This window comes from Quercus lobata, chromosome 12, assembly GCF_001633185.2.
Source record: "Quercus lobata isolate SW786 chromosome 12, ValleyOak3.0 Primary Assembly, whole genome shotgun sequence".
In the NCBI taxonomy this organism is placed as follows: Eukaryota; Viridiplantae; Streptophyta; class Magnoliopsida; order Fagales; family Fagaceae; genus Quercus; species Quercus lobata.
The window spans coordinates 40109307-40120905 of record NC_044915.1 but is presented as its reverse complement, the minus strand read 5'-3'; the positions used below and the strand labels follow the sequence as shown (position 1 = coordinate 40120905).

The window sequence follows — 11599 nt, the reverse complement described above, 5'->3', positions numbered from 1 at the left end:
GGAGGAAGATGGTATTCCTCCTTCTTTTAGTCAAAATCCGAAGCAGGTTCTGGTCATGCCAGATTTTTGGTATGTCAGAAAAAGGAATTTCCGCCATCAGCGCCGTCTGCCTTGTAGCAGGCAAATTTCTGCGGGGGCTTCCCAGCTTCCGGCTCCCTGCACCTTTTCTATAAATGGTGTTAGCCTGAGGTCAGGTTCCCTGCACCTTTTCTTCAACAGTGCAGGCCCCAAGTTGGGTTCTTTTGCTGCCTGTGTTATGGGCGTACAAAAGTACTGAGGAGGAATAAGGTCTCGAGGCAGTAGCCAACTTCTCCTCTGTGTTACCTCCTCGGCTTTATCTTCACTCTCTTGTATTCTTCGTTATTTACGTAGTTGGCTTCGATGTAGGCTTTGTTTCAGCTTTCCATTGTACACTGTACCGTTTCTTTGTCTTAATAAAATATGTGTCTATTTCTCTATACATATCTTTCTTCTCCGTAACCACTACTTTATGCATGAATACTAAATATGAGCTTGCCCTTAATGATATTCTAGGCAGAGAAACGCCTTAACACAGATTCCTACTAGTTTAGACTTACAAATATTATCAAGCATAACAAGATTAATCATCAATAAATTAAACTTCTGGAACTAACCGGGATAACGGCTGAGTGCTGCGCGATGCGTGCTAGAGCGATGTCCAAGTACGATAAACTCTAAGTAATTCGTCCGAGAGGGTAGCCGAGTAGCGAGGGGCTTTGGTTGTGCTTTTGGATAATATGTTGCGCCGTATCGCATCAACCCCTTTGATATTAGGGGATCAGGGGGTAGACCGAGGAATCCACGCAATCAAGGTATTAACCCATCTGTTAACGCGGAGCTCTCTTCGGATGGATTTTGAGGTTTATGTGCCATAGTTTTTTTTTTTTTTTTTAAATAGTTGGTTCCCCATCCAGGTAGTCGGTTTCCCCATAGGCTTGAGTCCGAGGACTATGCAATGCCTTGGTTCTGTCCAAAACCTAGTTTTCCACATCCAGGTAGTTGGTTTCCCCAGAGGCTTGAGTCCGGTGGACTATGCAATGCCTTGGTTCTGTCCAAAACCTAGTTTTCCACATCCAGGTAGTTGGTTTCCCCAGAGGCTTGAGTCCGAGGACTATGCAATGCCTTGGTTCTGTCCAAAACCTAGTTTTCCACATCCAGGTAGTTGGTTTCCCCAGAGGCTTGAGTCCGTGGACTATGCAATGCCTTGGTTCTGTCCAAAACCTAGTTTTCCACATCCAGGTAGTTGGTTTCCCCAGAGGCTTGAGTCCGGTGGACTATGGCCTTGGTTCTGTCCAAAACCTAGTTTTCCACATCCAGGTAGTTGGTTTCCCCAGAGGCTTGAGTCCGAGGACTATGCAATGCCTTGGTTCTGTCCAAAACCTAGTTTTCCACATCCAGGTAGTTGGTTTCCCCAGAGGCTTGAGTCCGAGGACTATGCAATGCCTTGGTTCTGTCCAAAACCTAGTTTTCCACATCCAGGTAGTTGGTTTCCCCAGAGGCTTGAGTCCGTGGACTATGCAATGCCTTGGTTCTGTCCAAAACCTAGTTTTCTCTTTGTGTGGGATCTTGGCTTTGGGGGAGTTAACTCCTCAGCCAAGCCCCTAGAGTTTATCCACACGGTTAACGTTACCAAGTGCCTAGTTTGCTCTTTACGGGGGACCTTGGCTTTAAGGGAGTTAGCTCCTCCACCAAGCCCCTAGTCAAGAAACGCAGTCCCTAACAGAACTTTATACTAGAACTCTATAACCAATGGTTAGATATATCGAAGAAACTCTATCGACCCACTTCCTATACCAACACACAAGCCTTTCCCACAGACGGCGCCAATTGTAAGGACGCGATTCGTGGCGGACCGTAACAATGTCGGGTTCGCACGTGAAAAGGCCCCTAACAATATCATTTGTAGAGCGTGGGTTTGGAAGGCTAGGCCTTGGTCGACAGGCGGTGGGCTTTTTGTGGTATTCATACAAGTTTCGGTTTTCCTTCACCCCTGGAGTCTTTCTCCTGGAGGTGGGCTGGGAGGCTCTGGTTTTTGGCCATTTTTCCCAACCCCTTTCTTTAGGTTACCCCTTTTTCCTTTTATATTCGCCTGCGTTCATTGTCCTTCGTCCACGTATAAGGTCAACCTTTCCAAAATTGATACTTGTCCCATCAGCCCATATTCAAAGTCGTTGGGGGTGGTTGTAAAAGCCAAAGACTGCGACTCTGTTAGGTTCAGAGCATTGAATGGCAGTAAGAGCAACTTTCCCTGGATATTTTAGATCTTTCGTCCTGGTTTCGGTCCTATACCGTTTTTACCCTTCCTTCAGGGGGGGACTTTGGGTCTGCCGAGGACTGAGCCGTCCTCGGCGATATCCACAGGCTATTCTGTCGAGCTTGGGTCATAGCCCTCCTCGGCTTGGGCCTTCGTATTTTCCCCAGGTAGATGGGCTCGGCCCGTAAATCATTTGGGCCCCACATTATTTATTTTTAAGAATCTTATAATAAATATTTATTATTTTGAAATATCCTTTTATTTATAAACACAATATCAAGTCACTATTTTAGTATCTTCCTACAAATAAATAATGAGAATATAAACTATAAGATAGTTCAAAGGGAAGAGAACAACAAAAACAAAACAAAATTGGAAAACATTCCACCTTGCACTTCTTCAATTACTTTTATAAATAAATTGTAAAGGGGCAAATTTGAAATTTCAAAAATAGATTTAAAAACTTTTGGTGGGGCCACAAGGGTAATTCCACCCCTTCGAACGATAAATTATTCAGGCCTCTAAAGTTTTTTATTTTTTATTTTTTGGATCTAACTCAATTAATGTGCACAAATGACATTTTATTATTGGAATGGAAGACCACTAGGTATTGCTAATGTGATTTTCTATGAGGACTGAATAATTTTTCCCTTCCAACCCCTAACTCTGCCATGGTAGGGAAACTCAAACTTCACATCCCTACATCATTCAAGTTTTTTGGCTTTTGGTGAATCCTTTAAAATATTATATTTATATTCCAATAGTAGCATGTCATAACGTTAAGCTAACTAGAAATGATTGATATTTTTTTTAACCATTCACTTGTGAATAAGATCCATATGCTAGCCAAAATTTAGTATAAATCTTTCCCATAGGCCGATAATCAATAAACACGAACTTATTGGGAAAGAAAAAGAAAAGTAAAGTACACTTCTGAACTTCAATGCTGGGGATACTTTCAATTTCACTCTTAAAGTTTTTTGAAGTTTCATTTTGATCTTTTAATGTTTGGTGTCATATTCAAAAAGGCCTTGTCCATCTCTATAAGTCGTCTCACCATTACATAGGTGTCATTAAGACACGTCACTCATTTAATGACAAAGACAAAATATGGGGTCACTATTACCAAATCCATGTAAAATCTCAAATGGTAGTTTTAGCATTTTTTACCTTTTAAAGAACATAAAAAAATTAATAGATTAAATCTAAGTCAAAATATACAAGTCCAAAAAAAATAGCCCAAAAACAAAAATTATCAATAATAAAACTAAAAAAATTAAGCCCAATCAATTTATTTTATCCATAACAAACAACTGGGCCATTTAAAAAATTTTAAACAAAAATCCTTAATAGTAAAGCAGTAGATTCAAAGGCCGAAGCAACCGCATACAGCTAGCAATAGAGTCGCCTCCCTTAACTTCAAGTCCTGGCTCCGTCCTGCATTAAGGAAGGTTAGTTAAGACTTGAGAGTGATCACAGATGTCTTAGCAGACTTTAGCTCCCTCTTCCATTTGTATCTTGTTAGTTTTGTTGGGTTTCCAGAGAGGCTAACTTAGCTGGCTCATGCACATTGTAAATGGGCCATGTCAAACTCTTTTGTCGGCCTGTTGCCAAGCCCAACACACAAACATAAAGGACTCTTTTTAACTCGATAGTTAAAATGAAGAGAGTGAATTGAACTATTGCAAACGGCTTGAAGCATCACCTAATTGAGCTATAAAACTGTTGACATCGCTAAATTTTATTACTAACCATACAGTTAATTTTGTTTCCTGTAGCCGTGGACGATTGGCTGGAATGTACTGCAGTACAATGTGGTACCAGCTCCTTTATCAAGGTCAATGGCTCACACTCACACACACTTGTGTCCCCCTCCCCCCAAAAAATAAAAAACCAACTGCACTGCTACAAATAATTTTTAAATAGCAAGCAAAAACATCAATGATGCAGCTAAGGATCAGAGCACCACATGCTTAGCTCAGGCTTTCTCCGACAACCATATCCAAAGGCCTGGCAGTATCTTACTAGTTCAAGTATACACTTAATTAAAGGCACAAATAGTACTATCCACACTTTGTCACAACCTCAACAACTGATTCCCTTTCTTCAATTATGAATTTTGAGAAATGTGACATTTCAATTCAGCATAATCTATATATCATTTACTACTTGATTAAATAATATAACACATGCAACGCGTGTTAACTGTTAAGGTTAAATGTATGCTTTCAAAACATAAAATAACTTAAAATCAGAGGCAGAACAAAGCACTAGGTGCATATAAATACTTGAAAATGAAGTAAGGCTGACAGATAACTGGGTGGTCTTTTGCTCATACGCAAACATACATAAACATTAAAAGTTCACCAGACAATGCACTTTTTACAAACTAAGGATCCTGTATATGAACAGGAACTTGCCTAGAAGTACACTCCCACATTTATAAGGTTTTAGGAGTCTCACAAATATAATAAAAGTAGAAACAAACCTTACCAGAACATTTAACTCCATGGCAATGAAAAACGTAAACATAGTAACATGATAAAAGTAGCCACACATAATTTCCTATCCAGTCCAAGCACCCTAGCACTCGTCACCCTTCAACTAAAATCTGGCTAATGTGCTTTCAGCCTCCTCATATTTTCCGTTAGACTGCTGGAAGGATAGCGTTAATCATGTGCAGAGATGAACTAGTTCCTGTTCCTGCACTTCTCCACAGCCCTTGGAGCTGTTCACAAAACCGAAAAAATTCTCCATGAGAATTGAACATGACACATCTAAAAGCATATGATTCAAGTTATGAACATGCAAATGCACAAAGTATCTACATACATATCCTATTTATACAGACGACAAGCATTAAGAGCCATGATCACCAGCGTGACACTTGCATAACTTTGCATAAGACCCAAATTTTGTTAGGCTCACTGTTCGGTTTCATGTCATTCATATACCTACTGTGCTTTGCCAATCAAGCTGAATGAATTTACAAGCTACTCTTTATTTTGAAGATTGAATTCTTGTTTAGTTTGAGATAATAAAAAATTCTAGAAAGGATGGCAACTGGCATTCCATTGACAAAAATTGTAAGGCGTAACATAGCTAGACCCTTTTTTTAAATAAGTCAGTTTTGGCCCCAATGAGAAGGGGAAGGGACATTCAAACTACTGCCTTCTCTGTATATTGCAATAAAATTACTATAAATCATTCATGTTTAATGCATTAACCATTAACTGTTTCAAATATTAAATTAATTGTTTGAGATGTTGAAAAGGAAGGAATTAGTTCTAAAGCTAAATAGATGTAATGTTGTATGGTTGACATAATTATGATATCTTTTAGTTAATACTGATTCTGGTTTGGAGTTCCAACTTTTTTATTCATCATTTGGTTTTAAATGGTTTAATTAAAAGCGGCAGTGTTTCTAATAATGCACTAGCTCTTGCAGCCTGACGTGGGTGAAACATTAGAGATGGTTATATTGAAATATAATTTATGCACCTAGTCCAATGGCATCAGAGCTCTTCATGATTCTCATCCTTTTGCATGTCTCAATAAACATCCTGCAAAACATAAAAAAATTGATTAGATTCCAATCCAGCAGACAATTACTCTAGTAATTCATAATTTACAAAATAATGTGACTAAATTTTACATTAGCTAACTACTCTGGTAATAAATAAAATAATACGTCAAACTTCATATAAGTGAGTCTCTTGAGGCAAATGGCTGTTAATTAGAGATGGCACCAATCAAGAGCATCATATATACTCATCTAGTAAATAGAAAGTTCAAATTATGACCGACCAAATGACTGCATTTCAGAAATCTGTAATAGGACTATAGTATGTACCCATCAGAACATGGAAGATCAATACCAATAAAACTGGGGGGGGGGGGGGTTGGTGGTGGGAACCAAGAAACCAATCATACAAATCATCAGCTCCTCCCATATCCAAGACAAACATCAACAGCAAGTCAGGTCATTGTTTAAAAGTTAAAATAAATGGGGAGCTGTCTTGATTATTTAAGTTGAATATCGAAGAGGAAAAGTGCAAATCACATCTTTGTGTCCAAAGCAATGTTATAATATGCAAATCATCAGCTCTCATCATTCCAGATTTCTCCCATTAGAAAACAATGACATGGGAGTTAATTTTTCTATGTCATGCTCACAACAAGCAAACATTATTAGTCATGGTTAAAACATTATAACATCATGATTCACCTCCATCAATCACAGGTTCATAGGTTTTACTGAAATATTCTTCAAGTTCAAACCATTGGGAATAATTTTAAAAAAAGTCCAAGACCAAAGTTCAGAAATATGAGCTCTTTGATAAAGCTTCTTTCTTCGAATACAGTACATATAATGCATACTTTTTAACTCACATTATCCACATAGATCACCACTTCTTTGGCTTCTTAGCATGTCTCAACCAATTCTCAACTCATTACCATCTAACCAACATGTCCATAGAATAATATCAAAACCCCAACAGATATGAATTTTAACCTAAAAAAGAGTTTATTATGGAACTGATGAAATTCAATTAGAGAAGTAAACAGTAAAAGTGAACCAGAGCTCACTCCCAGGGGACATCACCCACGAGCATCCAGTCGCCATCTTTATCTTCATATGTAAGAACATATTCTGAGCCATGAAGCAGATCCTTCAGCTTGCTCTCACTCAGCATCTCCCTGCCCAGAGTTCCATGAGAACCATATTGACCTGACATCATATCAAAACAGCAGTAACTTGATCCATGCAAACCAGGACATGTAGCTTTAAATTGCAAAATATACTCTCCTGATAAATAACATTACAAGTTACCTGACCAAGATCTTTTTGTATTAGATTGAAACTTTAGAGTAACTCACCAATGGTAAAGCAGCTGAACATCTTCTCGAGGGCAGACGAGAGTTCCTGGTACTTAGAGTAATTCTTTAAGTCCACTTTCCTCAAATAAGGAGCACCATCCATGCTGACCTTGACAAAGATAGCACCAGGCACTGCTTTTCCTTCTACTTCATCATTGTTCTTTGAAGTAGAAGCCAATGAGTTCTTCCTAAATGATCTGATAGGTGGCCAACCCACAACCTGCGCCCTGCCACACAAGGGATGTCAGAAACAATTTGCATGGTTATGCCCAAACATATCACCACAGCCGCCCACTTTGCACTCACTTGGTAGCAGGTGCACTGCTATTACCATTTGCAGAGCCATTATGATTTGGTCTGGGTTCATTAGCAGCACGAGGCCTTTCTTGTACTATCTTTGATGGTGCTACCTCTTTTGCATTAGTTGGTTCAGTTTTTAGTCCCAAGTTCGAAGAAGGCCTGGGGGACAGCATCGGAGCTACCTCCGACTTAGCAAGATATTTTTCCTGCACCAAACACAGCTTTGTATTTAGTACTAGATCGAACAGTAAACAAAATCCAAATCCTTTCAATAAAAGCAGTGATTTTGACCTTTGTGAATCCATCCATAGCATCTGAGAACCCTCTTTTGCTGCCCGAACCAACAGCCTTCTGTGAAGAAGGGTACTGACCATCTTTCAAAGGATGCAGAGGGAAGAGGGGCTTTTCATCGAGTTGAGCCGAGCTTAGCAAGCAGCGTTCTGGATCTCTTTCAGGAGACTGGCATCCAGGAAGCCCAAGTCTCAGCTCTGTAGCTTTCAGATTCAGACTACTTTTATTCCCATCAGATACCATGGATACTCCTGAGCTGTCCACTGATGAACAATCAGATAATCCCATGTAGTTACGCTCTTTCAATTCAGAACTGTTACGGCATAAGCTATCAATGGAGGCAGGGGAAGCCAATAAAGTCACATTGCTCTGATCCTCCTCCCCAACACCGAGCAGCGGTGGAGACATTAAAATTCACACTCAAAATTTCCAATTTTTTCTAACCTGCCAAAATTTACAAAACCGCAAAACAGCGAAATCCTTTTTAAAACTACCCTTTAACATTTCATCAAAAACCATGAAAAGTCAATGGATAAAGATGAAAATAGAAAGACATGGAAAAAGAAACAGTATGCCACTTTTATTGAGCAAAATACATTCCCCCCCCCCCCCCCACACACACACATATATATAATTTCCATTATCTAATTAAGCATCCTTGAATCACAAACCACAGTCCCTTTCTTACCTAAAATCCATGGTAACAATAGTAAATCAAAGTTGAGCATGTATTTGAGAATCCCTAATAAGTATACCAACCCTTTTGGCACAGGAGCTGAATAATATCAAAGAATAAAACCATATCCAACAAAAAAAAATCATAGACAGTTTATTGAACCGCAACTAATATTTTCTCTGAAGCAAAGGCCACTTGAACTAATTATAGCTTTGCATGAAAAATCAAAAATAAAAAACAAAACAAAACACAAAGCGAGAGGGAAACAAAAAATAGAGAAAGAAATTTAAGCATATGCTTACCTTTTAAAGCAGTGGGGAAAAAAAAATTTCCCAGTATATGGGACTTGAAAAAAAAAAAAGGAAACAAAAAAACAACCTCGACTAAACACAGAGTTCAAATGTAATATTCATTGTACGGAGAGACCAAAGTAAAAGCATCAACAACAACAAAATATATGACCTCAAAATTTGTAACTACTACTTTTAATTTATTCCTTCAATTTCACAGAAGCACCCAAAAAAAAAAAAACGAAAGCTAAAAATGAAACAACAAAAGTACAGTCACTAGAAAAATGAAGATACAACCAAAACTGGAAAAAAGAGAGTCAAATCACGAGGTTTTAACTCATGGAGTTGAAAGAGAGAAAATCTGGGAAGAATATGAAGAAGTTGAAGTGATATACCTGAATAAAGTAGTGTAGATCAGTGGCTGACGAAAAATATCGATTTTCACGGTTTGGTTTAGCAGAGAGAAGAAGGAGCTATGAGAGAGAATGAACTAAGGACCCTCCATTTGGCACAAAGTAACAAAAGCTTATTTGCTGTCCGATGTGAAACTCTATGCATTAAAATAAACACTTCTGAACAAAACAATGCCCCAAAAAAAAGTTTCTATAAAAAAAAAAGTATTTAAAAAAATATATATTGTTTTTTTTTTAATTTAACTAAATATTATTCTGTCTCCTTTTGTATAAATATTAAATAATATAATCCGCCGAACAACTTGATGGAACGCATATCAAGGGCTGAGTTTTTGTTTCAGATGGTTGAAGGCAGGCCATTGATTATCTTTCAGGTCAGGTAAAAAGTTAGGTTTTTACTTCAGAGTGGAAATTTCCAACCGAGAAAGTTATAGATTAGATAAAAGTTTGTTTGGGATGTAACGAAAATTTCAGTATATTTGAGATTTTAGCTTCTTTTTATTACACTTTTTTATTACACTTTTTTTATATTATTTATGGATTTCATTGTACTATTCTGTTAATTTTTAACCTTTTTTTTTTTTTTTCCTACGGACAAAACTTAGGGATTGTAACTTAAATACTGTTCATTAAATTCATCTTTTAAGATTCAGTCATATGGTTAAGTAGTCACATAACTGAATCTTAAAAAGAGAACTTAAGGAACAGTATTTAAGTACTGTACTTATGGGTACCTAAGGCATACTTAGGCATGCTTGGCAACGTCCTAGGCATGCTTGCAACGTCCTAGGCCGTCCTCGGCATGCCTTGCAACGTCCTCGGCATGTTTTGCAACGTCCTCGACATGCTTGACAACGTTCTTGGCCGACCTAGGCATGCTTGCAACCTAGGCGTCCCACATCGAAGGAAAACCCCCCCCACTTTCTGCCTTATAAGCTGTGAAGCAAAGGGAGTAGTGTACCACCAAGTCTCTTGTGATCACAAAGATGCTTTGTGGTACACTACTCCCTTTACTTCACAACTTATAAGGCAGAAAGTGGGGGGGTTTTCCTTCGATGTAGGACGCCTAGGTTGCAAGCATGCCTAGGTCGGCCAAGGACGTTGTCAAGCATGCCGAGGACGTTGCAAGGCATGCCGAGGACGGCCTAGGACGTTGCAAGCATGCCTAGGACGTTGTCAAGCATGCCTTAGGTACCCACAGTACTAAATCTTGCCATTTTTCTACATTTTCACAAATAAATAAATTTTCAATTTCAGCTAAATAAGTTATTCCCAAACAGACTATAAATTTAATAGTTTTTTATGTATCATATTGTTAGTGGCCAAAAAAAAAAAAAAAAAAAAAAGATTTAAGTGGTAAATTTAGTTGAGAATCATAAAAATTTGCCATATAAGAGTGTTAAAAAGTTGTCAACGTTTTATTTTTTATTTTTTTTAGATTAAACATTTGGTGTGTATTAAGTGCTTGATAATATTTTAAAAGTTTGAGAAATATTCTTTTTCAGTGAACCATAAAACAATTCATAGACTCCATTAGGCAGCTCAATAAAAGTATTCTGGGTTGTATTTATTTTGCTAAGGATAGTAGAACTAGCGGGTAAATTTGTTTTTTGTGAAGGAGATGTACTAAATGTGATTCAAGAATTTCAAATCACATCGACTTCCCCACAATGGGTCATTGAAAATATTACTATTACTACTAGAAGTCTAGAACTATAATAGTTTTTTTTTTTTTTTTTTTTGATGAATAGTTTTAGATTCTTTTGTTGAATGGTCATGTTAATCACATGCTATTTAGATAAAGCTAATTTTGTTGCCCATTGTATTGTGTAACTTTGAAGGAAAAATCCTCATACATTCCACCCCTTATTTTTCCCCAAGGATTCATGATTGGGATGATTTTGTCCCCTGCTTTTGTACTTTCTCTTGTAGGTTCCTTTTCTTTTAATGATAAGTCTTATTCACCGAAAATAAATGAATATATATATATATATATATTAAAGGATTGATATACTATAATTTTTGGTGTTTTACTAGAGTTAGGTCAATTTTTGTTACTATTTTCAATTGTAGAAAACTAGCCTTAAAATTTATAATTTGTTATTAGTATTCAATTAAAAAGTATTAGTCTATTTATTAGTTGAGACTACCCAAATTTAATATTAGTCATAAATTTGATGGAAAATGTCAATTAGGTGATATCCCACCTTCTCATAAACATAGCAGATTTTATAATGAATTTAATTAGTTAATTTTACTATAAAATGAGAGAAGAAAATAATTACTATGTCGTTATATAGCTAAAATACCAAATAATTACTACACTTTTGATAACTTTCTGTGTTGATTCATTGAATGTAATCTGTTTATCTGATTTGAACTTTTTTGAATAGTTGATTTTAACTGTCGTGGTCTTCTAACTGTGCACTAGTACCATATCCCTTACTTTATAAGTCATCAATGTCAAAATTTG

The 11599-nt window shown here is 37.2% G+C and overlaps 1 protein-coding gene across 1 annotated transcript; it reads right to left on the bottom strand.

Moving 5' to 3' along the window:
• Positions 1 to 4534: 4534 nt before the first annotated feature.
• LOC115971079 (auxin-responsive protein IAA9-like) lies at positions 4535 to 9294 on the bottom strand. Its single transcript, XM_031090761.1, has 7 exons — positions 9109 to 9294; positions 7748 to 8191; positions 7463 to 7662; positions 7157 to 7383; positions 6866 to 7007; positions 5777 to 5838; positions 4535 to 5003 (listed from the first exon to the last, which is right to left on the bottom strand). Exons 2-7 carry the CDS (start codon positions 8153 to 8155, stop codon positions 4966 to 4968), a joined length of 1077 nt encoding a protein of 358 aa, XP_030946621.1. The 5' UTR covers positions 8156 to 8191; positions 9109 to 9294; the 3' UTR covers positions 4535 to 4965.
• Positions 9295 to 11599: the final 2305 nt, after the last annotated feature.